The sequence below is a fragment of the Pseudorca crassidens genome, chromosome X (genome assembly GCF_039906515.1).
Source record: "Pseudorca crassidens isolate mPseCra1 chromosome X, mPseCra1.hap1, whole genome shotgun sequence".
NCBI classification, from domain to species: domain Eukaryota; kingdom Metazoa; phylum Chordata; class Mammalia; order Artiodactyla; family Delphinidae; genus Pseudorca; species Pseudorca crassidens.
The window spans coordinates 101,731,601-101,758,657 of record NC_090317.1 but is presented as its reverse complement, the minus strand read 5'-3'; the positions used below and the strand labels follow the sequence as shown (position 1 = coordinate 101,758,657).

At 44.0% G+C, this 27,057-nt stretch overlaps 2 protein-coding genes and 1 pseudogene across 2 annotated transcripts in view; all 3 read left to right on the top strand.

Moving 5' to 3' along the window:
• Window positions 1-27,057, top strand: part of CFAP47 (cilia and flagella associated protein 47) — a 520,230-nt gene that overhangs the window by 35,568 nt on the left and 457,605 nt on the right.
• Window positions 17,767-19,120, top strand: LOC137216916 (melanoma-associated antigen B3-like). The gene has a single exon (XM_067723054.1). The coding sequence runs from the start codon at window positions 17,767-17,769 to the stop codon at window positions 18,796-18,798; it is 1,032 nt and encodes a 343-aa protein (XP_067579155.1). The 3' UTR covers window positions 18,799-19,120.
• Window positions 21,540-26,350, top strand: LOC137217276 (melanoma-associated antigen B4-like; annotated as a pseudogene).

The following is a 27,057-nucleotide window of genomic DNA, read 5'->3' as shown; positions in this document are numbered from 1 at the left end:
CGTCTGAGGTCAAGAAAATCATAGTAATAACCGCCATTCCCTAGCGTCTCAATACAAGACAGGCACAGTGACAGCTGCTTTCCATACATTACATATATTCCACCAGTCCTACAAGACAGGTCTTATGAAACTCACTTCACAGTGAAGATCCTGAGGCTCATAGAGTTAGAGTTTGGTCATGTGCCAAAATTCATAAGGCTAGTAAATGACAGGGGTGGGACTAGACTCCTGGTCTAAATTACTGTAGAGCTCGTACTGGTCTACTCCTCCTACCCTGAGACACATCCTGTGTCTTTTATTTCAGTTGTTTTCTCAGTACTTCAAACTTTGTCTTAGGTGATAAAAAGAATGGCCTTGTGCTCAAACTACTGGATTGGAATACGTAGCCAGAGCAGTAAGAATACCAAAATATTTGAGAGGTATAAATAAATAAATAAATGAAAGAGACAATATTCGGTGACAGTATAAGCATCTACATTTGCGATGTTAGATAACCTCAAAAGACTAGGGGCTCTCAAAATCATCCTCACAGTCTCTTCCCTGTAGAAAGTAAATCTATCAGAACAGAAGTGATGTGGGAATCTTCATCTGGCTGATGAGATAGAATAGATCAGTGTACTTTTTTTCCCTGACAGGCTACCACCACCTGTTCTGGGACTCCTGCCTTGTGCTACAGCTTCCCCATCTCACATTACTCCTGGGCCAGGGACCCATTCTCTGTAAGGTTTGCAGAGCGAAAACTGCTCAAGAGTTTGCAGAGATGTGGAATTTCCTAAGCAGGCTTTAATCCAAGAGATAGAAAGCAAGATGAGGGCCCCGTGTAGGAGGACTGAGGAGACCAAAGCCCAGAATATTGGGGGGTGGTCATTGGGACACCAGTCCTGTCTGCTATCAGACACAGAGGGTCTCAGGCAGACCTATTAGGCTAACCGTACCCTCACTTATTCTTCAGGCTTCTTGGGGCCATAAGAAATTTGTCTAAGGGCAGAGTTCTCAGGTTGGTAGAGGAGAGAGTGTGAGTCTCTCACAGAAATGACAGTGATAAACCTGAATAAAGACCCAGCCAGAACAGTAGGATCCCATAAAGTCCCATCCCCTTTGGCAGCCCTTGAGGTCCAGAACAGTCCTGGCTGCTTGTGACTAACACTTTCAACTCAGGTCGCGGGAAGGTGGGGACTCTGGGGATCAGCAGAGCCCTCAGCCTTAGATCAGCAGAGAATGGAGCCCCAGGAAGTGTGCAGAGTCATAGTGAAGACCCTGTCTGTGGACATGGGGACCACTCAGTCCACCACTGTCAGGGCTACACTTAGCCCCTCCTCTGCTGTTAGCCCTGGGAGGCATAGGCAAGAGCTGGCAGCGTCAAGTGCCCCCTGACTTCTGCCTGGAGGGTGTCAGGGAGGGGAGGACCTTGGTTTATAGGCTGGCTGTTCAGCAGAGAGTGGAATCCCAGGCGTGACAGTGTCAAAGTAAAAGTCCTGTATGAGGAGTGCGGCAACCAACTACCCCGTTACAGATACATCCTTAGAAAGTCCCGCGTCTGTAATTGGCCTGGGGAGGCAATAGACAGGGCTTTCAGACTAAGTTTATCCCTTATTGCCTGAAGGAGGATGGTTTCAGGGACTTAAAGTCCTTGGACTGATGGGGGAGGCTTCATTCAGCAGAGGAAGGGTACCCAGTTCCTAACAGGAGTCAACATGATGACACTGACTGACAATGAAAAGATCTCTCCTAGAAAGAAGGGGACCACATAGAGCACTGTCCCTGTTGTCAGACCTGAGGCTATGTCACTTAGGCATGGTGACATGATGCGTCATACTCACTTCCTCCCAGAGCTCTCATGGAGGTAAGGAACCTCATTAAAAACCAGTGTGCTCAGTGGCTCTCCTTAGGATCTCAGGGAATTGTTCCCTGTACATTTTGTTGACAACCTTCAGCATGTCTACCTCCATAATGGGCTCTTTTATATTTCTGCAGTAGGAATTGCCTGCCGATGCAGGGGACACGGGGTCGTGCCCCGGTCCGGGAGGATCCCACGTGCCGCGGAGCGGCTGGGCCCGTGAGCCATGGCCGCTGAGCCTGCGCGTCCCGAGCCTGTGCTCCGCGACGGGAGAGGCCACAACAGTGAGAGGCCCGCGTACCGCAAAAAAAAAAAAAGCTCATATTTTGTTTTATTTGGGGTTGTAGTCAGAGCATAGTGCATAGTATACAGTAGGTACCTTATATTTAATCAATAAAGGCCGAAAGAAAGACTATAAATAAGGGAAAGATCGTCAATTTGTGGTTTGCCTAAATCCTTCTCATGTTTCTTCTTGTAAAAGTAGAAGTCATACACCTGGATTTGCTTAGAATATTCAGGAATGTAGGATAAATTAAATTTTAATGGATTAGGCCACATGCTTACTCCTTTTTAATTTCCCAATCATTAATTGAGAATGAGCTCTTAGGAAGGCATCATACTAGTACTGTGGATGCTTCCCCCCGCCACCCCCCAGAAAAAGCCCCCAAACAACAACCACCACAAAAACAAGATCTAGCCCCTGCCCATTGAATTTTAGAGTCTAGGAGCTGCTATTATATAAAAAGATGGTGGGATGCGCTCTACGACCTAAAGAACAAGTAAAAAGTAGGGTTAAAGAGGGCAGGCAGTTGGAGCTGAAAGCACGCAAGTGTAAATGGCCTGAGGCAAGGCAGTTTGGAGCCTTAGGAAAATGCAAAGCCTTCAGTGAGAAGTAATTTCAAGTGAGGTTGCCTGGTGGGCTAGATGAGACTGTGGGAGTGGTGAGCCCGGCCAGAGCCTCAGATGGAGGGCCTCAGAGAATCCAGAATCCACTGGGCTGGCAGTCTTTACCCTGGGTTGGGGGAGCCAGAGACCTCGCCATTAAAAGCGTACTCAATTATTCTATCTTGTGTGTAATTTGGCAAATTCTAGGCAAGTTCTAGATTTTTGTTGGTAGTTAAATAAGTGGAAATAATGGTTATTTAGAAGAAAGCGTAGCTGGTAGGGAAGATACTGGTCAATGACAAAAATTCTAAGGACTTTGAGTTGTTTCCAACTAGGAAAGATTCTCCCACAAGCGCATTATGTATTATATCCTCTGGTGTGGATATTACATGATTGTCCTTGTTAGGCAGCATTTTAGTTAATTGCAATTTCTTTGTCTTGCTGTTTGGTTAATGTGCTCAAGCTCACGGGGCTAGTGAAACAGCACGTAAAACAATTGATCAGCTTAAACTGGTTTTGCCTCCTTAAATAGGTTGCTGATTAATCAAACCTTGTGTTATTTTACAGAGACAGAACTGCATATCTCCAGGAAGCAACCCATGACCCCAGGATGACCCTGGAACCAAGATCTTCAGTCTGCAGAACTCAGAGAACAGAAATGTTGCCTGGAGAGCCCGTGACAATCCTTCAATTAAGGAAAATCTGGCCTCCAGCAGCATGAGTAGCTTATATGGACTAATTCAAGACTAGCCAATTAGCTTCCAAGTTTGAAATTACCCTGACCCCTTAAATTTCACCCAGACCGCTGGATTGAGGTGAGATTTGAGAGCCTTGTCTCCTGTGTTAGTCGGCCTTGCAGTAAAGCTCTTTTCTCAAAAACTGTTGCCATAGTGTTGGCTTCTGTGCACACAGGGCAGTGAGCCCTTGTTCAGTAAGTTTTGGCAACCCAGGTGAGATTTAGGTCTTGTGACTGCCTGCCTGAGGCACTGTAGCCCCTGGCAGAGCGTGGGCCCTCAGCACCAACCTTGCGTAGCCACCTAGACTGAAATTGTCTAGAAGGTCGGCTCTTGGGTTCCTGCTTCCCCGCCATGGCACTCCAGGCTCCTCGGGCTACTTTCACTTTTGAGAAAAGAAACAGCTCCTGGATCAGACGTCTTTTGGGTGAGTAACCTTGTTAAAATGTGCCTGTACCTAAATTGTCTAATAATCTCATCGGAATTGTGGGTTAGAGTCCTGCCTGGGGGAGTTTTTTTTGCTCGGGATAGAGTCCAGGTTAGAGTCCTAAGGCTAGGATCATGGGCTAGAGTTCCACCCTAAGAGAGTACAAAAGGTTACAGCTGCTGAGGTACTTCAAAGGATTGGGTTAAAGTCCCAGGCCTTTGGATTTGTTTGCCTATGTTTGTTTAGGTCTGACTGTTATATCTGTTAGGATTGGCTAATGGGAGTTGGCTATTGGATGACTGTGGCAAAACTTTATTAAACCTGATTGATATTAATGAGGGTCCTCTGACTCAGGAGATAAAAGACCTTGCTCCTGGACTGGAAACCTTGCTTTACAGGGTGATGGGGTTTTTCACCCATGCGTAAGATGATTGCCCGGAGGTGGTGTTACACGTGTATATTCCTTTTTTGTTTTTTTGTTGCTTTATTGGAGAATAGTTGATTTACAATGTTGTGTTAGTTTCAGGTGTACAGCAAAGTGAGTCAGTTATACATATACATATATTCATTCAGATTCTTTTCTCATACAAATTATCACAGAATATTGAGCAGAGTCCCCTGTGCTATACAGTAGGTCCTCGTTGGTTATCTGTCTTATATATAGTAGTGTGTATGTTAATCCCAAGCTCCTGATTTATCCATTCCCCCCCACCCCACGTTTCCCCTTTGGTAACCATAAGTTTGTTTTCGATATCTGTAAGTCTGTTTCTGTTTTGTAAGTAAGTTCATTTGTGTCATTTTTAAAAATTAGATTCCACATATGAGTGATATATGATATTTGTCTTTCTGTCTGACTTATTTCACTTAGTGTGATAATCTCTAGGTTTGTCCACGTTGCTGCAGATGGCATTCTTTCTTTTTTTTATGACTGAGTAATATTCCGTTTTATATATGTACCACGTAGTTTTTATCCATTCCTCTGTCGATGGACATTTAGGTTGCTTCCATGTCTTGGCTATTGCAAATAGTGCTGCAGTGAACATTGGGGTGTGTGTACCTTTGCAAATTATGGTTTTCTTTGGATATGTGCACAGGAGTGGGATTGCTGGATCACATGGTATTTTTTATTTTATTTTATTGGAGTATAGTTGATTTACAATGTGTTAGTTTTAGGTGTACAGCAAAGTGATTCAGTCACACATATACGTATATTCGTTCATTTTCAGATTCTTTTCTCATACAGATTATCACAGAATATTGAGCAGAGTCCCCTGTGCTATACAGTAGGTCCTCGTTGGTTATCTGTCTTATATATAGTAGTGGGCGTGTTAATCCCAAGCTCCTGATTTATCCATTCCCCCCGGCCCCACGTTTCCCCTTTGGTAACCATAAGTTTGTTTTCGATATCTGTAAGTCTTTTTCTGTTTTGTAAATAAGTTCATTTGTGTCATTTTTAAAAATTAGATTCCACATATGAGTGATATATGATATTTGTCTTTCTGTCTGACTTATTTCACTTAGTGTGATAATCTCTAGGTTTGTCCACGTTGCTGCAGATGGCATTCTTTCTTTCTTTTTTTTATGACTGAGTAATATTCCGTTTTATATATGTACCACGTAGTTTTTATCCATTCCTCTGTCGATGGACATTTAGGTTGCTTCCATGTCTTGGCTATTGCAAATAGTGCTGCAGTGAACATTGGGGTGTGTGTACCTTTGCAAATTATGGTTTTCTTTGGATATGTGCACAGGAGTGGGATTGCTGGATCACATGGTATTTTTTATTTTATTTTATTGGAGTATAGTTGATTTACAATGTGTTAGTTTTAGGTGTACAGCAAAGTGATTCAGTCACACATATACGTATATTCGTTCATTTTCAGATTCTTTTCTCATACAGATTATCACAGAATATTGAGCAGAGTCCCCTGTGCTATACAGTAGGTCCTCGTTGGTTATCTGTCTTATATATAGTAGTGGGCGTGTTAATCCCAAGCTCCTGATTTATCCATTCCCCCCGGCCCCACGTTTCCCGTTTGGTAACCATAAGTTTGTTTTCGATATCTGTAAGTCTGTTTCTGTTTTGTAAGTAAGTTCATTTGTGTCATTTTTAAAAATTAGATTCCACATATGAGTGATATATGATATTTGTCTTTCTGTCTGACTTATTTCACTTAGTGTGATAATCTCTAGGTTTGTCCACGTTGCTGCAGATGGCATTCTTTCTTTCTTTTTTTTATGACTGAGTAATATTCCGTTTTATATATGTACCACGTAGTTTTTATCCATTCCTCTGTCGATGGACATTTAGGTTGCTTCCATGTCTTGGCTATTGCAAATAGTGCTGCAGTGAACATTGGGGTGTGTGTACCTTTGCAAATTATGGTTTTCTTTGGATATGTGCACAGGAGTGGGATTGCTGGATCACATGGTATTTTTTATTTTATTTTATTGGAGTATAGTTGATTTACAATGTGTTAGTTTTAGGTGTACAGCAAAGTGATTCAGTCACACATATACGTATATTCGTTCATTTTCAGATTCTTTTCTCATACAGATTATCACAGAATATTGAGCAGAGTCCCCTGTGCTATACAGTAGGTCCTCGTTGGTTATCTGTCTTATATATAGTAGTGGGCGTGTTAATCCCAAGCTCCTGATTTATCCATTCCCCCCGGCCCCACGTTTCCCCTTTGGTAACCATAAGTTTGTTTTCGATATCTGTAAGTCTTTTTCTGTTTTGTAAGTAAGTTCATTTGTGTCATTTTTAAAAATTAGATTCCACATATGAGTGATATATGATATTTGTCTTTCTGTCTGACTTATTTCACTTAGTGTGATAATCTCTAGGTTTGTCCACGTTGCTGCAGATGGCATTCTTTCTTTCTTTTTTTTATGACTGAGTAATATTCCGTTTTATATATGTACCACGTAGTTTTTATCCATTCCTCTGTCGATGGACATTTAGGTTGCTTCCATGTCTTGGCTATTGCAAATAGTGCTGCAGTGAACATTGGGGTGTGTGTACCTTTGCAAATTATGGTTTTCTTTGGATATGTGCACAGGAGTGGGATTGCTGGATCACATGGTATTTTTTATTTTATTTTATTGGAGTATAGTTGATTTACAATGTGTTAGTTTTAGGTGTACAGCAAAGTGATTCAGTCACACATATACGTATATTCGTTCATTTTCAGATTCTTTTCTCATACAGATTATCACAGAATATTGAGCAGAGTCCCCTGTGCTATACAGTAGGTCCTCGTTGGTTATCTGTCTTATATATAGTAGTGGGCGTGTTAATCCCAAGCTCCTGATTTATCCATTCCCCCCGGCCCCACGTTTCCCCTTTGGTAACCATAAGTTTGTTTTCGATATCTGTAAGTCTTTTTCTGTTTTGTAAATAAGTTCATTTGTGTCATTTTGTTTTTCAACACATTTTTTTAACATCTTTATTGGAGTATAATTGCTTTACAATGGTGTATTAGTTTCTGCTTTATAACAAAGTGAACCAGCTATACATATACATATAGCCCCATATCTCTTCCCTCTTGCATGTCCCCTACATTGGCAGGCAGATTCTTAACCACTGCACCACCAGGGAAGTCCCGGAATAAAGTTTTTATCTCAAAAGGCAGTGTGATAGTATTGGCTTCTATGCATGTCAGGCAGTGAGCCCTTGCTGGGTAACACTAGTAAATGACAGGCCTGGGACTAGACTCCTGGTCTGAATTCCTCTAGATCTCACACTGTTATACTCCTCTTGGCCTAAAGCAGAGCTTGTATTCCTTGACACTCAAATGTATCTTGGGATAAAGATAAGGACTGTGTGGCTAAAGAACGGGATTGGAATCTATCCAAAGCATTGAAGAATACCTCAGTAAATGCCAGTTAGGAATAAGAAGGAGGAACAGGAATAAGGAGAAGAAACAGATGCTGCTCAGTGACAATAGGATCATCTCTATATGCAGTGTCACATAACCTCAATCAGGGGAAGCACAAAACCATCCTGGACAGCTCCTTTCCTTTAGAAGTATGCGTATATCTCAGACACTGTGGGTTGGATTCTAGGTCACCGCAATAATGCGAATATTGCAATAAAGTAAATCGCACGAAATTTTGGGTTTCCCAGTGCTTATAAAAGTTGTTAATCCTATTGTACACTTACTAGACAGTGTCTAAAAGAAATGTACACATCTTAATTTAAAAATACAAAACAGTGGGCTTCCCTGGTGGCGCAGTGGTTGAGAGTCCGCCTGCCAATGCAGGGGACACGGGTTTGTGCCCCGGTCCGGGAAGATCCCACATGCCACGGAGCGGCTGGGCCCGTGAGCCATGGCCGCTGAGCCTGCGCGTCCGGAGCCTGTGCTCCGCAACGGGAGAGGCCACAACAGTGAGAGTCCCGCGTACCGCAAAAAACAAACAAACAAAAAAACAAAAAACAAAAACAGTTACAAGAATAACAAAGATAACTGAGCAGAGAACCATAAGAAAATAATGAAAAAGTTTAAAATATTTCAAGAATTAACAAAATGTGGCACAGGGACCCCACATGAACACATGGTGTTGGGAAAACGGCACCCATTCACATGTTCAATGCACGGTAACCACAAACTTACAATTCATAATAAAACAGAATATCTGTGAAGCATGATTAAGTGAAATACGGTAAAAAGAGGTATGCCTGTAAATCAATTAAAACAAGTCACAGAAGAGGCTAATTCTGGCTATTGAAAAGGACAGATTAGCATTATTTTTCTCTGGGAGCCCACCCCTGTCCTGGGCCCCCTGCCTTATGTTGCATTTTCCCCATCTCACGTCAAGTCTGGGACATGAAACTACAAGGTTTGCATTAGGTACACTGCTCAAGAGTTTGCAGGGATGTGGCATTCCCCAGGAACCTTTTAATCCAAGAGATAGACAAAAGGAACACCCCTTCCCCGAAATGAGTGAGGACTGGAGAGACAACCACGCCAAAATATAGGTCATTCAGAGACCTGCCCAAACGTGCTCTCAGACCTAGAATGCCCAGGCAGGGCATCCTCTCTTATAAGTCTCTCTTATAAGTCTCATAGTTTTCAGTGAGGTCAAAGTCTTGGTCTAAGAACAGCCTCAGTTCAGTAGAGGGAGAAGCTCAGGTTGGAGGGTCAGGGAGGATCCGGTCCCGGGACTGGCCAGGAGTATGGTGGGGTCCCTGAGTGAGGAAAGAGGTATCACTAGACCCACAAATGAGGGGGCTTTACAGACCCCTGCCCCCATTCTTAACCACGAGAGGCCCCAGGCAGAGCCATAGGGATGAGAAGCCTCCTCATTTCTGTCTGTCTGGTCGCGGCGAGGGAAGGGCTTTGTCTATCAGGATCAGGTCCCAGTTCTGCAAGGGAAGGGGTCTTGGCCATAACCAGACAAACCAGGGTCAAGGTAAGGACCTCAGTGCTAATGAGAGCGTCTCTCTCCCAAGGAGGGAGGCTCACAGGGTGGCGCCCTTCTTGTCAGGCAGAGATGGTCAGAGCAACGCCCTGCCTTCCCCACTAGGGACTCGGGGAGGTGAGGGCTTTGTTTGGAGGCTGAAGGACTCGGGACCACAGAGGGAGGGGTCACGGGCTCTAATAGATGGCCCGGAGAGACCCGCGAGGGAGGATCATGGGACGGCTGACCTCTGAACCCCGGGATCCCATAAAGCCCTGCGCGTCCCGTCAGCCGTTGGAACCCCGCACGAGGCAGCCGCAGCCGGTAGTGGCTCCCACACTTCCGCTCCGGGGGCGGAGCCGGACGGTTGTTCACGGCGTTTGTTCAGCCAAGGGCGGATTCCCAGGACTGCTCTGCAGTCAAGGTGAGGACCTGAATGCGGACCCAAGGGATCCTTCCCCCCTCCCATAACAAAGGTTACCCCCACAAATCCCGCCTCTGTGATCGAAAGTGGAAGGTTCCTGAAAAACTGTTAGGCTGAGTTCTGCCTGGAAATTCTCAAGGGAGAAACCCTTAATCTAAGAGAGAATTTCCTGATTCTGTAAATCAAGGAAACCTAGGCCCTAACTGAAGTCAAGGCGGGAGGTGGGGTGGGGGGCGGGAGGAGGGGCGGGGCCTGAGCGCTAATTAGGGAGTAGAGATGGCAACAAAGCTGCACCCATGCACTCAGTTCCCGGAGCCTCCAGGCCGGGGTGGTCATATATAGCAGGCCCAGACTTCCCCCCACCCCCAGGAGCTCAAGGAGGTGAAACTTGTGGGCACAGTTCAGTAAAGGGAGGAGTCCCAGGCTCTGACAGATTCCAAGATGGGCACCCTGTATGTAGGACCTAGGGACCACCGGCTCCAGAACACTGGAGTACCACAGACCCCCGCCCCTGCTGTCAGCTGTCAGAGACCCTGAGTAGTTGTGGCCAGATGTGAGTCATCCTGACTTCGGCTTCAGAGGTTCCAGGAAGTGAGAACTTTCATCTGAGGGCCATGCCTCCGGCGGCCAAGAGAAAATTTCCAGTACTGGTCTGGAGTCAAGGTGAAGACTTTGAGTGGGGAGTGAGAGGTGCCACTCGGCCCATAACAAACTGCACTAAGTCTCGCTGCTGCTGTAGGCCCTGGGAAGCCCCAACAGAGCCATCAAACTGAGTTCTGCCTGAGATGTCTCGGGGCTGGGAGGGCCTAGGTCTAGGGAGTAGCTCCATCTTGCAGATGGAGGATACCTAGGTCCTAACTGAGGTGAAGGTGAGGGCCCTAAATACTGATGAGGGGGCCTCTCCCCATTTAGGGGTGGCATCACAAAGCAGCACCCCTACACTTGTGGGAGGCTCCAGCCAGGGGTAGTCATATATGTAGGACCCTGACTTCCCCCTCTAGGGACTCAGGGCATTGAGGGCTTTGCTCTGAGGCTGGACTACCCAGGTTATTGGTGGGAGGAGTCCTAAGTCCTACACAGAGTTTGGGTCAGAGACCTGAGTGAGGACTAAGGTGAACACCGACTCTAAAATGTAGGGTCTCATAAATTCTGCCCGTGTTCTGAGTAGAAACCAAGAGTATCTGTCAAGCTGAAGCACTCTTCTCATTTGTCTGGAGAGTTCAGAGATGTGAGGGTGTTGGACTAATTGAATAGCCTCAATTCTGCAGAGGGAAGAAACCCAGGGCTTTATAGGAGTCAGGGTGAGGACCCTGAAAGAACAGTGATGATACCACTCACCCACAAACAGAGGAGACAACAGGGAGTGCCCCCCTCCTTGCTTGCAGCGCTGGGTAGCCCAGGTATGGAAGTCAGGTGTGTGTGAGCCCTCCTTTATTTCTTTTTTTTTTTTAATATCTTTATTGGGGTATAATTGCTTTACAATGGTGTGTTAGTTTCTGCTTTATAACAAAGTGAATCAGTTATACATATGTTCCCATATCTCTTCCCTCTTGCGTCCCCCTCCCTCCTACCCTCCCTATCCCACCCCTCCAGGCGGTCACAAAGCACTGAGCGGATATCCCTGTGCTATGTGGCTGCTTCCCACCAGCTATCTACCTTACGTTTGGTAGTGTATATATGTCCATGCCTCTCTCTCGCTTTGTCACAGCTCACCCTTCCCCCTCCCCATATCCTCAAGTCCGTGCTCCAGTAGGTCTGTGTCTTTATTCCTGTCTTACCCCTAGGTTCTTCATGACATTTTTTTTCTTAAATTCCATATACATGTGTTAGCATACGGTATTTGTCTTTCTCTTTCTGACTTACTTCACTCTGTATGACAGACTCTAGGTCTATCCACCTCATTACAAATAGCTCAATTGCATTTCTTTTTATGGCTCAGTAATATTCCATTGTATATATGTGCCACATCTTCTTTATCCATTCATCCGATGATGGGCACTTAGGTTGTTTCCATCTCCAGGCTATTGTAAATAGAGCTGCAATGAACATTTTGGTACATGACTCTTTTTGAATTATGGTTTTCTCAGGGTATATGCCCAGTAGTGGGATTGCTGGGTCATATGGTAGTTCTATTTGTAGTTTTTTAAGGAACCTCCATACTGTTCTCCATAGTGGCCGTACCAATTCACATTCCCACCAGCAGTGCAGGAGTGTTCCCGTTTCTCCACACCCTCTCCAGCATTTATTGTTTCTAGATTTTTTGATGATGGCCATTCTGACTGGTGTGAGATGATATCTCATTGTAGTTTTGATTTGCATTTCTCTAATGATTAGTGATGTTGAGCATTCTTTCATGTGTTTGTTGGCAGTCTGTATATCTTCTTTGGAGAAATGTCTATTTAGGTCTTCTGCCCATTTTTGGATTGGGTTGTTTGTTTTTTTGTTATTGAGCTGCATGAGCCGCTTGTAAATTTTGGAAATTAATCCTTTGTCAGTTGCTTCATTTGCAAATACTTTCTCCCATTCTGAGGGTTGTCTTCTGGTCTTGTTTATGGTTTCCTTTGCTGCGCGAAAGCTTTGAAGTTTCATTAGGTCCCGTTTGTTTATTTTTGTTTTTATTTCCATTACTCTAGGAGGCAGGTCAAAAAGGATCTTGCTGTGATTTATGTCATAGAGTGTCCTGCCTGTGTTTTCCTCTAAGAGTTTGATAGTTTCTGGCCTTACATTTAGGTCTTTAATCCATTTTGAGCTTATTTTTGTGTATGGTGTTAGGGAGTGATCTAATCTCATACTTTATATGTACCTGTCCAGTTTTCCCAGCACCATTTATTGAAGAGGCTGTCCTTTCTCCACTGTACATTGCTGCCTCCTTTATCAAAGATAAGGTGACCATCTGTGCGTGGGTTTATCTCTGGGCTTTCTATCCTGTTCCATTGATGTATCTTTCTGTTTTTGTGCCAGTACCATACTGTCTTGATTACTGTAGCTTTGTAGTATAGTCTGAAGTCAGGGAGCCTGATTCCTCTAGCTCCGTTTTTCGTTCTCAAGATTGCTTTGGCTGTTTGGGGTCTTTTGTGTTTCCATACAAATTGTGAAATTTTTTGTTCTAGTTCTGTGAAAAATGCCAGTGGTAGTTGGGTAGGGATTGCATTGAATCTGTAGATTGCTTTGGGTAGTAGAGTCATTTTCACAATGTTGATTCTTCCAATCCAAGAACATGGTATATCTCTCCATCTATTTGTATCGTCTTTAATTTCTCTCATCAGTGTCTTATAATTTTCTGAATACAGGTCTTGTGTCTCCTTAGGTAGGTTTATTCCTAGATATTTTATTCTTTTTGTTGCAATGGTAAATGGGAGTGTTTTCTTGATTTCACTTTCAGATTTTTCATCGTTAGTGTATAGGAATGCCAGAGATTTCTGTGCATTAATTTTGTATCCTGCAACTTTACCAAATTCATTGATTAGCTCTAGTAGTTTTCTGGTAGCATCTTTAGGATTCTCTATGTATAGGATCATGTCATCTGCAAACAGTGACAGCTTTACTTCTTCTTTTCCAATTTGGATTCCTTTTATTTCCTTTTCTTCTCTGTGGCTAAAACTTCCAAAATTATATTGAATAAGAGTGGTGAGAGTGGGCAACCTTGTCTTTTTCCTGATCTTAGTGGAAATGCTTTCAGTTTTTCACCATTGAGGACGATGTTGGCTGTGGGTTTGTCATATATGGCCTTTATTATGTTGAGGAAAGTTCCCTCTATGCCTACTTTCTGCAGGGTTTTTATCATAAATGGATGTTGAATTATGTCAAAAGCTTTCTCTGCATTTATTGAGATGATCATATGGGTTTTCTCCTTCAATTTGTTAATATCGTTTATCACATTGATTGATTTGCGTATATTGCAGAATCCTTGCATTCCTTGAATAAACCCCCCTTGATCATGGTGTGTGATCCTTTTAATGTGCTGTTGGATTCTGTTTGCTAGTATTTTGTTGAGGAGTTTTGCATCTAGGTTCATCAGTGATATTGGCCTGTAGTTTTCTTTCTTTGTGACATCCTTGTCTGGTTTTGGTATCAAGGTGATGGTGGCCTCGTAGAATGATTTTGGGACTGTTCCTCCCTCTGCTATATTTTGAAAGAGTTTGAGAAGGATAGGTGTTAGCTCTTCTCTAAATGTTTGCTAGAATTCGCCTGTGAAGCCATCTGGTCCTGGGCTTTTGTTTGTTGGAAGATTTTTAATCATAGTTTCAATTTCACTGCTTGTGATTCGTCTGTTCATATTTTCTATTTCTTCCTGATTCAGTCTTGGCAGGTTGTGCATTTCTAAAAATTTGTCCATTTCTTCCAGGTTGTCCATTTTATTGGCATAGAGTTGCTTGTAGTAATCGCTCATGACCTTCTGTATTTCTGCAGTGTCAGTTGTTACTTCTCCTTTTTCATTTCTAATTCTGTTGATTTGAGTCTTCTCCCTTTTTTTCTTGATGAGTCCGGCTAATGGTTTAACAATTTTGTTTATCTTCTCAAAGAACCAGCTTTTAGTTTTATTGATGTTTGCTATCATTTCCTTCATTTCTTTTTCATTTATTTCTGATCTGATTTTTATGATTTCTTTCCTTCTGATAACTTTGCGGTTTCTTTTTCTTCTTTTTGTAATTGCTTTAGATGCAAGGTTAGGTTGTTTATTTGAGTTGTTTCCTGTTTCTTAAGGTGGGCTTGTATTGCTATAAACTTCCCTCTTAGAACTGCTTTTGCTGCATCCCATAGGTTTTGGGTCGTCGTGTCTCCATTGTCATTTGTTTCTAGGTATTTTTTTATTTCCTCTTTGATTTCTTCAGTGATCACTTTGTTATTAAGGAGTGTATTGTTTAGCCTCCATGTGTTTGTATTTTTTACAGATCTTTTCCTGTAATTGATATCTAGTCTCATGGTGTTGTGGTCGGAAAAGATACTTGATACAATTTCAATTTTCTTAAATTTACCAAGGCTTGGTTTGTGACCCAAGATATGATCTATCCTGGAGAATGTTCCATGAGCACTTGAGAAAAATGTGTATTCTGTTGTTTTTGGATGGAGTGTCCTATAAATATCAATTAAGTCCATCTTGTTTAATGTATCATTTAAAACTTGTGTTTCCTTATTTATTTTCATTTTGGATGATCTGTCCATGGGTGAAAGTGGGGTGTTAAAGTCCCCTACTATGAATATGTTACTGTCAATTTCCTCTTTTAAGGCTGTTAGTATTTGCCTTATGTATTGAGGTGCTCTTATGTTGGGTGCATAAATATTTACAATTGTTACATCTTCTTCTTAGATCGATCCCTTGATCATTATGTAGTGTCCTTCTTTGTCTCTTCTAATAGTCTTTATTTTAAAGTCTATTTTGTCTGATATGAGAGTTGCTACTCCAGCTTTCTTTTGGTTTCCATTTGCATGGAATATCTTTTTGCATCCCCTTACTTTCAGTCTGTATGTGTCTCTAGGTCTGAAGTGGGTCTCTTGTAGACAGCATATATATGGGTCTTGTTTTTGTATCCATTCAGCCAATCTGTGTCTTTTGGTGGGAGCACTTAGTCCATTTACATTTAAGGTAATTATCGATATGTATGTTTTTATTCCCATTTTCTAAATTGTTTTGGGCTCGTTATTGTAGGTCTTTTCCTTCTCTGCTGTTTCTTGCCTAGAGAAGTTTCTTTAGCATTTCTTGTAAAGCTGGTTTGGTGGTGCTGAACTCTCTCAGCTTTTGCTTGTCTGTAAAGGTTTTAATTTCTCCATCTAATCTGAATGAGATCCTTGCTGGGTAGAGTAATCTTGGTTGCAGGTTTTTCTCCTTCATCACTTTCAGTATGTCCTGCCACTCCCTTCTGGCTTGCAGAGTTTCTGCTGAGAGATCAGCTGTTAACCTTATAGGGATTACCTTGTGTATTATTTGTTGTTTTTCCCTTGCTGCTTTTAATATGCTTTCTTTGTATTTAATTTTTGACAGTTTGATTAATATGTGTCTTGGCGTATTTCTCCTTGGATTTATCCTGTATGGGACTCTCTGTGCTTCCTGGACTTGATTAACTATTTCCTTTCCCATATTAGGGAAGTTTTCAACTATAATCTCTTCAAATATTTTCTCCGTCCCTTTCTTTTTCTCTTCTTCTTCTGGAACCCCTATAATTCGAATGTTGGTGCATTTAATGTTGTCTGAGAGGTCTCTGAGACTGTCCTCAGTTCTTTTCTTTCTTTTTTCTTTATTCTGCTCTTCAGTAGTTATTTCCACTATTTTATCTTCCAGGTCACTTATCCGTCCTTCTGCCTCAGTTATTCTGCTATTGATCCCATCTAGAGTCTTTTTCATTTCATTTATTGTGTTGTTCATCATTGTTTGTTTCATCTTTAGTTCTTCTAGGTCCTTGTTAAATGTTTCTTGCATTTTGTCCATTCTATTTCCAAGATTTTGGATCATGTTTACTATTATTATTGTGAATTCTTTTTCAGGTAGACTGCCTATTTCCTCTTCACTTGTTCGATCTGGTGCATTTTTTTTTTTTTTGCGGTACGTGGGCCTCTCACTGTTGTGGCCTCTCCTGTTGCAGAGCACAGGCTCCGGACGTGCAGGCTCAGCGGCCATGGCTCACGGGCCCAGCCGCTCTGCGGCATGTGGGATCTTCCCAGACCGGAGCACGAACCTGTGTCCCCTGCATCGGCAGGTGGACTCTCAACCACTGCGCCACCAGGGAAGCCCGATCTGGTGCATTTTTATCTTGCTCCTTCATCTGCCGTGTGTTTTTCTGTCTTCTCATTTTGCTTATCTTGCTGTGTTTGGGGTCTCCTTTTTGCAGGCTGCAGGTTCGTAGTTCCTGTTGTTTTTGGTGTCTGTCCCCAGTGGCTAAGGTTGGTTCAGTGGGTTGTTTAGGCTTCCTGGTGGAGGGGACTAGTGCCTCTGTTATGGTGGATGAGGCTGGAACTTGTCTTTCTGGTGGGCAGGTCCACGTCTGGTGGTGTGTTTTGGGGTGTCTTTGGCCTTATTATGATTTTAGGCAGCCTCTCTGCCAGTGGGTGGGCTTGTGTACCTTTTTTGCTAGTTGTTTGGCATAGGGTGTCCAGCACTGTAGCTTGCTGGTCGTTGAGTGAAGCTGGGTGCTGTTGTTGAGATGGAGATCTCTGGGAGATGTTCCCCGTTTGATATTATGTGGAGCCTGGAGGTCTCTTGTTGACCAGTGTCCTGAAGTTGGCTCTCCCACCTCAGAGGCACAGCACTGACTCCTGGCCGCAGCACCAAGAGCCTTTCATCCGCACGGCTCCTCAGTTTGGGATGATTTGTTGTCTATTCAGGTATTCCATAGATGCAGGTACATCAAGTTGATTGTGGAGATTTAATCCGCTGCTCCTGAGGCTGCTGGGAGAGATTTCCCTTTCTCTTCTTTGTTTGCACAGCTCCCGGGTTTCCCCTCCTTTATTTCTGATGGTATCAGATTGGTGAGAGCCAAGGCAAGGACCCTGAATGAGGACTGAGGACCCCAAGGAGCCCAGGACAGAGTCCCATAGAGCTGTCAGCTGTGGGTGCCCCCTGGCAGGGGTGCTAGGCTGAGGTGCCCCTTCACTTCTTCTTAAGGTATCCCAGGAAGATGAGGATCTGGGTCTGAGGTATAAATTTAGAGCAGCACAGAGGAGGGGGCCCAGGCCCTGCCCAAAGTTGATATGATGGTCCTGCATATGAACTGAGGGGACCCCAATGCTCCAGAGTAGAGGGGGCTCCACAAGGACTAGATAATTGCCCACTGCTGCTCTCAGCCCCAATAAGCACCAGGCAGGGCTGGCAGGCTGCAGCCTGAGGCTCACTTTAATTATTTCCACAGGGTTCTTAGAGGAGAGGACAGGGTGATCAGAACAGGAGTCCTGTGTGTTCGTAGAGCAGGGCCCACATGGAAACCTGAAGAGCGGCCCTCTTAAAGGCAGGGTGGTACCTCCCTGCTGTAGGCACTCACACCCTCTCATCCTCTCGCATCTCTGCCAGATCACCCCACTGTCCTACCTGCGTTCCTGCCTTTTGTCCCTGACCACAGTCACCATGCCTCGGGGGCGGAAGAGTAAGCTCCGCACCCGTGAGAGACGCCGCCAGGCCCAAAGTGGGACCCAGGGTCTGATGGGTGCTCAGGCCACTGCAGCTGAGGAGGAAGCCGCCTCGTCTTCATGTCCTTCTCTTGGGGTTACTACTCGGAGAAAGCCGGGTGCTAAGTCACGTAGCACTCTCAAGAGTCCTCAGGGGGCCCTAGCCACCACCACTAATCCTGCAGGTGTTTCTCCCACAAGATCAAACAAAGGAGCCAAAGGCCAAATGAAGAAAAAGCACAGTTCCTCTCAGGCCCCCGTCTCCGCCGTGCGGTCTCGAAAAGGCCCTCTAAGGAGGACAGCGAGTGTGTTGGTGCAGTTCCTGGTGCACATGTATAAAATGAAAAAGCCTGTTAGGAAAGCACATATGCTGAAGTTTATCGCTAAGAAGTACCAAAATCGATTCCCTGAGATCCTCAGAAGAGCTTCCTTCAGCATGGAGATGCTATTTGGTGTTGACTTAAAGGAGGTCGACCGTACCAAGCATACTTATACCTTTGTCAGCAAAATGGCTCTCCCCAACGATGGGACCATGAGCCGTGGCAGCGGGTTACCCAAGACCGGTCTCCTGATGTACATTCTGGCTGTGATCCTCATGAAGGGCAACTGCGCCACAGAGGAGAATATCTGGGAATTCCTGAATAAGATGAGAGTCTATGCTGGGAAGAGGCACTTCATATTTGGGGAGCCCAAGAAGCTCATCACCCAAGATTGGGTGAAGCTGAAGTATTTGGAATACCGGCAAGTGGCCAACAGTGATCCAGCGTGCTACGAGTTCCTGTGGGGCCCGAGAGCCCATGCCGAAACCAGCAAGATGAAAGTCCTGGAGTTCCTGGCCAAGGTCAATCACACCGTCCCCAGTGCCTTCCAGTCTTGGTATGAAGAGGCTTTGAAAGATGAGGAAGAGAGAGCCCAAGCCAGTGGATGTTCCAGTGTTCTGTCCAGCTCCTCCCACACAGAATCTGAGGCAAATTCTGCACTTTGTGGCTGAAGAGAGCATTCAATATTTCAAGTAGTGTAGGGCTGGGTGTGACAGAGGGAACACTGTATAATACCTTTGTGTTCCTGTTCTGTATGGGGAATTTGGAAATACGTCTTTGTTTTTTGCTGTTTTTCAAACGTTACTCCTAAATGAAATTTTATTTAGCGTTAGAATGTAAGTTTATGAATTACATCAGTCATACTTACTGTTGTTTATCAGGTTTAAGAATAAGAGTTTTGCTGTTTTGTAAAACATATTGGGAAAACTTCCATCTTATTTAGTAATTTGGTGGAAGATAACATGGCATTGCAATATGCAATTCCTTGAAAATGTGAAAAAGTTAAGTATAGTATAGTATACTGTATGTAGTATAGTATAGAAAAAGTAAGATGGTCAATATTTGGTTTACTAATTCCTTTTACTCTGTTTTATAAAATTAGAAATAACAGTATGTGCTTGGCTCATTCAAAAATGTAGAATTAAATCATAATAAATTAGACCTCATGCTCACAGGCTCGTTTATTCCCCAAACATGAATTGAGCATCTGCTCTTAGAAGGCTCCTTGCTAGTACTGTGAGAGCTGAGAAGAAGGAGACCTAGCCACTGACCATAAAATTATAGAGCCGAGAAGCAGCTATCATATAAAGAAAATGGTGATGTATACTCTAAGACCAAAAGGTCAAATGAAAAGGCAGGATAAGAAAGGAGAAGGGGTGGTTTCACATGATAGCAGTCAAATGTAAATTTCCTGATGCAAGGCAGTGGTGGGCCTTGGGAAAAATGTAAGTCCTTCAGTGGGAGGTAATTATAAGTTAGGTGCGTGGTGGGCTAGATGAGACTGATAATTTTGAGCAGGGGCCAGATCCTCAGATGGTGGGCCGTACAGTTGAAAGACAAAGCCTGGAATGGGAAACTGCCCTTAGCAGTTACAGGCACACTTCATTTTGTTGCGCTTTGCTTTATTGTATTTCACAGATAGTGCTTTTTCTTTTCTTTTTTTAACAAATTGAAGGTTTGTGTCAACCTTGCTTCCAGCAAGTCTTTCAGTGCCATTTTTCCAACAACGTATTCTCACTTCATGTCTCTGTGTCACATTTTGGTAATTCTCACAATATTTCACACCTTCCACCAGCAAAAAGATGGACTCGCTGAAGGTTCAGATGATGGTTAGCATTTTTTAGCAAAAATGTATTTTTTAATTAAGGTATGTACATTGTTCCTTGACATAATACTATTGCACGCTTAATAGACTGCAGTATAGTGTAAACATAAATTTTGTAAGAGCACTGGGAAACCAAAAAATCCTTGTGACTCACTTTATTGTGCTATTCACTTTATTTTGGGGGTCTGGAACCAAACCTGCAATATCTTCGAGGTCTCCTTTTACTTTGGGGTTGTGGGTAAATCAGAGAGAAATCACCTGAGGCAGGAATAGAATGTGTCCTGTGCTCTTGTCCCAGTGCAGGTGAACACTATGCAAATTAGATGTTTTATTCACGCTGTCATGTCTCCAGGGAGTTTCTGAGAAATAAGGGTGGTACTCCCCTGAGGGGTGGGGGTGCCCAGAAGCCACTGGTCTGGCACTCTTTGCCCTAGTTGGGGGAGCCAGAGCCCACTCCACGAAAAAAAATCATTCAAATTAAGTTATCTTGATTGTAATTTGGCAAACTCTAGGCAAGGAATAGATATTCGTGGGTGGTTAAATGAATGAAAGTGAGAGTGGTTTATAAAGAAGGGCAGCTGAGAGGGAGGTACGTTTTAGGTCCGTGAAACATTTTAGAGCTTCGTGTTGCATCTACTGAGGAAGTCTACCTCATGTTGACCTTGAATGACATACTCTAACAGGGAAATACTAGTTTTCCTTGCTAAGCAGGATTTTGCCTGATAGGGGTTTCTTTGCCCTAGAGCCCTGCTTATTCTCTGGCATCTCCTGGATTGAAAGTTAAATCTCAGTGTAGTGGGTTGAAACTCCAGGGGACAAATTAATCATAGTAAGAACTGGCATCCTTGAAAGTCTCAGTACCGGCCAGGCAATGGGCCAGGCACTTCACAGGCATTATATAAATTCTATCAGTCCCCAAGGCAGAGCTTCTCAAACCCATTTCACAGATGAAAAGACCGAGGCTCACAGAGTTTGGTAATGTGTTCAGTTTCACACAGCTGTTAAGTGACAGTGTTGGAACTAGACTCCTGGCCTAACTAAGTCTGACGCCCACACTTTTCCATTCCTCCCAGCCCGAGGCCAACTTTGTGTTCCTTAATTCACCTTACTTCTCACTCACTACAAAATATATCTCAGGTGATAAAAAGGAGGACTCTGTGCCCAAAACACTGGATGGGAATACATAAGCACAGCAATAAGCGTCTCAAAATAGTTGAAAAGGGTGAAGAAAGCAGAGGAAGATATTTAGTGACAGTATGATCATCTACATATCCAAAGTCAGATAACCTCAAAAGATCAGGGGCTCAGAAAATCATGCTGGACAGCCCTTCGCATTTGGAAGTTAAATCTATTCAAAGAGAAGTTACATAAAAGGCTAAGTCTTGCTGGTAAAGAGAAGGGAAAAACCAATGTATTTTTTTTCTTTGACAGCACATCCATCCTGCCTTGTGTTACAACTTCCCTACTTCACATCACTCCTGGGACGGAGACCCAGTCTCTGAAGGGTTTGCAATAGGGAAACCGGTCAAGAGTTTTCAGGGATGGGCCCTTTCCCAGGAAGCCTTTAATCAAGAAACAGGAGCCACGATGAAGGGCCCCTTACGGGTGGCCTGGGGAGAGCAACATGCCAGGCAAAGTTGTCAGCCTGAGCATGCCCTCACTTACTCTTCAGGGTTCTCAGGGACTTGTGAGTCCTACCTAGGAGGATGAGCTCAGGTCAGTAGAGGGAGGAGTCCCAGTCTCTGCCACATGTGGTGGTGAGGACCCTGAATGAGGAATGAAGGAAGCACACCCGCCACCCCCGAACAGTGTGTCCCATGGACTCCTGACCCTGCCGTCAGCCCTCAGAGTCCCCAGACAGCCTTGTCAAGATGTGGCTGAACCTGATTTCCACGTAAGAGGTTGAGAAAGTGAAGACTTTGGCCTGAGGTTGGCCAACTCAGGTCAGTAGAGATAGGATTTCCAAGGTGCGCCAGGAGGAAGGTGAGCACCCTGAAGAGTTCAGGGCCCACCAAACCCATATCAGCGGAGACCTCACAGAATCCTCCCTGTTGCCGTGACAGATCCTGGTGTAAATGTCAGGAAGAGACGGCCTCATATCCTTCTCGGGGATCACAGAAAAGTGCGGAACTTGGTTTGAGGGGGAGGTCCCAGGGCAGCAGAGGGGGGAATCTTAGGCCTTCACGTGAGTCAGATTTAGGGTACTGAGTTAGAACCCTGAGTGGGATCACCATCATATGGTCTCAACCTGCCTGATACAGTTGTCACTCATGGCATGGCAGGTATGGCCAAGTAAGGCCACCCTCACCTCCTATTGGATCTCAGGGAAATAAGAGCCTTTCTCTGAAGAAATGTCTTCAGGTCGAGAAAGAGGGGAGCCTCAGGCCCTGCCAGGAGTCAAATCAAGGAAACTGAGTGAGGACTGAGAGGCCCATCCACTCTTGCATAGAGGGGAAAACTGGCCCTGCACCTGCACTCAAGACTTAAATCCCCAGGGAAGGGTGTGAGGCTGAGCAACAACCACCACCCCTCATCAGTTTTTTTCTTTAGTTCACTTTATTTTTTTTTAAAGCAGTTTTAGGTTCACAACAAAATGGAGCAGAAAGTACAAGGAGTTCCCATGTACCCTCTTCCCCGACACAGCTCACACCTCCCCCACTATCAACATCCGCCATCAGAGTGGGCCGTTTGCTACGATCTATGAAGCTACATTGACACATCATTAGCACACAAAGTCCAGAGTTACATTAGGCTTCATTCTTGGTGGTGTACACTTTGTGGGTTCTGACGAACGTATGATGACTTGTATCTACCATTATAGTGTCATACAGAGTAATTTCACTACCCTAAAAATCCTCTGTGCTCTATTCATCCCTCCCTGCCCCCAACCCCTGGCAACCACTGGTCTTTTTGCTTTTTCTATAGTTTTGCCTTTTTCCAGGATGTCATGTAGTTGGAATCACGCAGCATGTAGCCTTTTAAGATTAGTTTCTTTCACTTAGTAGTACACATCTAAGGTTCCTCCATGTCTCTTCATGGTTTGATATTTATTTCTAGCACTGAACAGTATTCCATTATTTATCCATTTACCTGCTGAAGGACACCTTTGTTGCTTTTAAGTTTTGGCAATTATGAGTAAAGCTGCTATAAACATCGGTGTGCAGGTTTTTGTGTGGATGTAAGTTTCCAACTCATTTTGGTAAATACCAAGGAGCATGATTACTAGATTGTATGGTAAGAGTATGTTTAGTTGTTTTTTTTTAAAAAAAACAATTTATTGAGGTAGGATGGGCATACAAAAACCGTACATATTTAATGTATACAAATTGATGAGTTCGGAGATAAGTATCCACTTGTGAAACTATCAGTCACCGCAGTTTATGCCATAAACATATCTATGACCTCCAAATGTTTCCTCCCACCCTTTTTATTTTGTGTGTGTGATAAGAACACTTACCATAAGATTTAACCTGTTAGAAAGTGTACAATATAGTAGTCTTAACTGTAAACTCTATGCTGTATAGTAGATCCCTAGGATTTACCTTGCATAACTGAAACTTTGTAACTTTTGATTAAAACCTTCTCATTTTCCCCATCTCCATAGCCCCTGGCAACCACCACTCTACTCTCTGCTTCTCTGACTTTGACTATTTTAGATTCCTCATATAAATGACATCATGTAGTATTTGTCCTTCTGTGTCTGGCTTATTTCACTGGAACATAATGTTCTCTAGATTTATTCACGCTGTCATAGCTGGAGAAGTTTTAGCTTCTTTTTAAAGCTGAATGATATTCCATTGTATGTATACTTTACACTTTATCCATTCATCCATCGGTGGACATTTAGGTTGCTTCCATAGCTTGGCTATTAGGAATAATGCTGCAATGAACATGGGAATGCAGATATCTCTTCAAGGTCCTGATTTCAATTCCTTTGGATAGTAGTGGGATTGCCGATAATATCATATGTTATTTTTGATTTTCTTTTTTTTTTTTTTTTGCGGTACGCGGGCCTCTCACTGCTGCGGCCTCTCCCGCTGCGGAGCACAGGCTCCGGACGCGCAGGCTCAGCGGCCATGGCTCACGGGCCCAGCCGCTCCGCGGCACATGGGATCCTCCCGGACCCGGGCACGAAGCCACGTCCCCCGCATCGGCAGGCGGACTCTCAACCACTGCACCACCAGGGAAGCCCTATTTTTGATTTTTTGAGGAGCCTCCATACTGTTTCCCATAGTGGCTGGACCAATTTACATTCCCACCAACAGTATAGAATATGTTTAGTTTACTGAGAAGCTTGCAAACTGGCTTCCAAAGTGGCTATACCATTTGCATCACCACCAACAATGAAAGCGTTCTTGTTGAATCCCATCCTCACCAGCATTTGGTGCTGTCAGTCCTCTGGATTTTGGCACGTAGTGGTTTCTGGTTGTAATTTTAATTTGCAGTTCCCTAATGGTACATGATGGTGAGCATCTTTTCATATGCTTGTTTGCCATCTGTATCTCTTCCTTAGTGAGGTATCTGTTCATATCTTTTGTCCATTTTTTAAATCGGGTTGTTAGTTTCCTTCTTATTGAATTTTAAGAGTTCTTTGTATATTTTGGATAAAAGCCTTCATCAGATCTGTCTTTTGCAAATATTTCCTCTGAGACTGTAGCTCATCTTCTTGTTCTCTTGATGGTGTATTTTTGCAGATTAGAAGTTTAAGGGAATGAAATCTAGCTTATCAATTATTTCTTTCATGGATCCCCATCCCATTTTTTATGAGTTCTGGAAGGAGGTGAGATCCTTGGTCTGAAGGTCCAGCCCTCAGTCAGCAAAAGGAAGAGTCCATGACCCTGTGCGGTATCCAAGTGAGGACTCCAAATGATGACTTAGGATCTAACAAGCTCAGGACAGAGAGGTACCCACAGAGCTTTAACTACTGGGTTCCCCCTGATAAGAGTGGTGGGCTGAGGTGCCCCTCTCACTTCCTTCTTGTGGGTCCCGGAGAGCTTTGGGGTGTCACCTTTAGAGTAACAGAGAGGGGAGTTTCCAGGCCTTGCCAAGAGCTGTCATGATAATCCTGAAGCTAAACATAGAAGACCCCCTACACTGAAAAACACAAGTGGCCCCACTATCAACCATGCTGTCACTCTAGTCAGTAAAACACAGGGCAGGCAGGCTGCAGCCTAAGGCTCACCGTTTCTCCACTGGGTTCTCAGGGACAGGTTGACCAGGAGAACAAGAGCCCTGCAGAGTCCTAGGGCAGTGCCCTCAAGGAAACCTGCAGAGATGGACTTGGTTAAAGCTTACGTGGAATCTCCCTGCTGAAGGTCCTCACATCATCTCATTCCCCCTCCTCCTCCCTCCTCCAAGTGCGGGCATCACCCACACTCCCGCCTGCTGTTCCTGATCACACTCATCATTCCCTAGGGTCACAAGAGTAAACTCAGTGCTCGTGAGAAATGCCAGCATGCCCGGGGTGAGACCCAGGATCTCCAGGGTGCTCAAACCACTGAGCAGGGAAGAGTCCCCCTTCTCTTCCTCTCCTGTTTTGGGGATGTTTCCTTGGACTCCCCGGTGGCTGGCATTCCTAGGAGCCTCAGAGATCCACATCCACCATCGTTACTTCTCAGCTATTTCATGCACAATGTCCGAAAAAGATGTCAAGAGCCAAGATGAGAAAGTGCACGTGGCTCTAAAGCCTCAGCCTCCACTGAGAGCTTACGGAAGGACCTTCTAACCGTGAAGGCAGGGATGTTGATGCAATTCCTACTGCAGAAATATAAAAGAGCCCATCATGAAGGTAGACATGCTGAAGGTTGTCAACAAAATGTACAGGAAACAATTCCCTGAGATCCTAAGGAGAGCCACTGAGCACATGGAACTGGTCTGCGGCCTTGACTTGAAGGAAGTCAAGCCGAGTGGTGATTCCTATGCCCTTGTCAGCAAGCTAGATTTCACCGATGATGGGCGTCGGAGCAGTGGCGGGCGGTTTCGGAAGAATGGGCCCCTGATGCCTGTCCTCGGTGTGATCTTCTTGCATGGCGACCGCGCCTCTGAGGAGGAGATCTGGGAATTCCTGAATGTTTTGGGTGTTTTTGATGGAAAGAGGCACTTCATCTTGGTGGAGCCCAGGAAGCTTATCACAGAAGATTTGGTGCAGGAAAATACCTGGTGTATCATCAGATGCGCGACAGCGATCAAAAGCCCAAGCTGAAACCAGCAAGATGAAAGTCCTGGAGTTTTTGGCCAAGGTTGATGATAGGGTCCCCAGTGCCTTCCCATCCTGGTATGAAGAGGCTTTGAGAGATGAGGGAGAGAGAGCCCGAGCCAGGGCTTCAGCCAGGGCTGGCACTACTGCCATGGCCAGTGCACATTCCAGGGCCACATCCAGTCGCTCCTGTCACCCTTAGTGAGGTAGAGGCCGATTCTTCACTTTGTGGTTGGTAAAGCCTGTTAACCAGTGTTCCTGATATGCATAAATTCCTGTTGGCTTATTTTTTTGGTAATTTTCAAGTGATCTTCTTTTCAAAAGAAAGTTTATTTAGATTCAGAACAAGCTTATGAATGACATGGGCACACACTTATTGCTCTTTATCAGATTTAGAAGTAAGAATTTTGTTTTTTGAAATACAAATTGAAAATTTTTAAATCATCGATGTGATCCAGAGCAAGACTGCATGGAATTGGAATAGGGATATCCTTGGTAATGTAAAAGAACTCCCCAGTAAAATAGGATAAGAAGATAGAGAAAACAAATTAAAATTGTTCACCTATGGGTTTGGTGTACTCCATTCAGTCTTTCTTTTCCAAAATTTAAAAGATATACACCTTTTAAAGTCAGGAAAAGATATATACCTTTTGCATTTAGGATGTGCTTAAATTATTCAAGAAAATATGAGTTTATGGGACTGTAAATTGATGCAGCCACTATGGAAAACAGTATAGAGGTTCATGAAAAAATTGAAAATAGAACTACCGTGTGATCCAGCAATTCCACTCCTGGAAATTTATCTGAAGGAAAAGAAAACAACAACTTTTTTGAAAAGATATCTGCACAACCCCCCCATATTCATTTATTTACCATAACCAAGACATGAAAACAACGTAAGTGTTCATT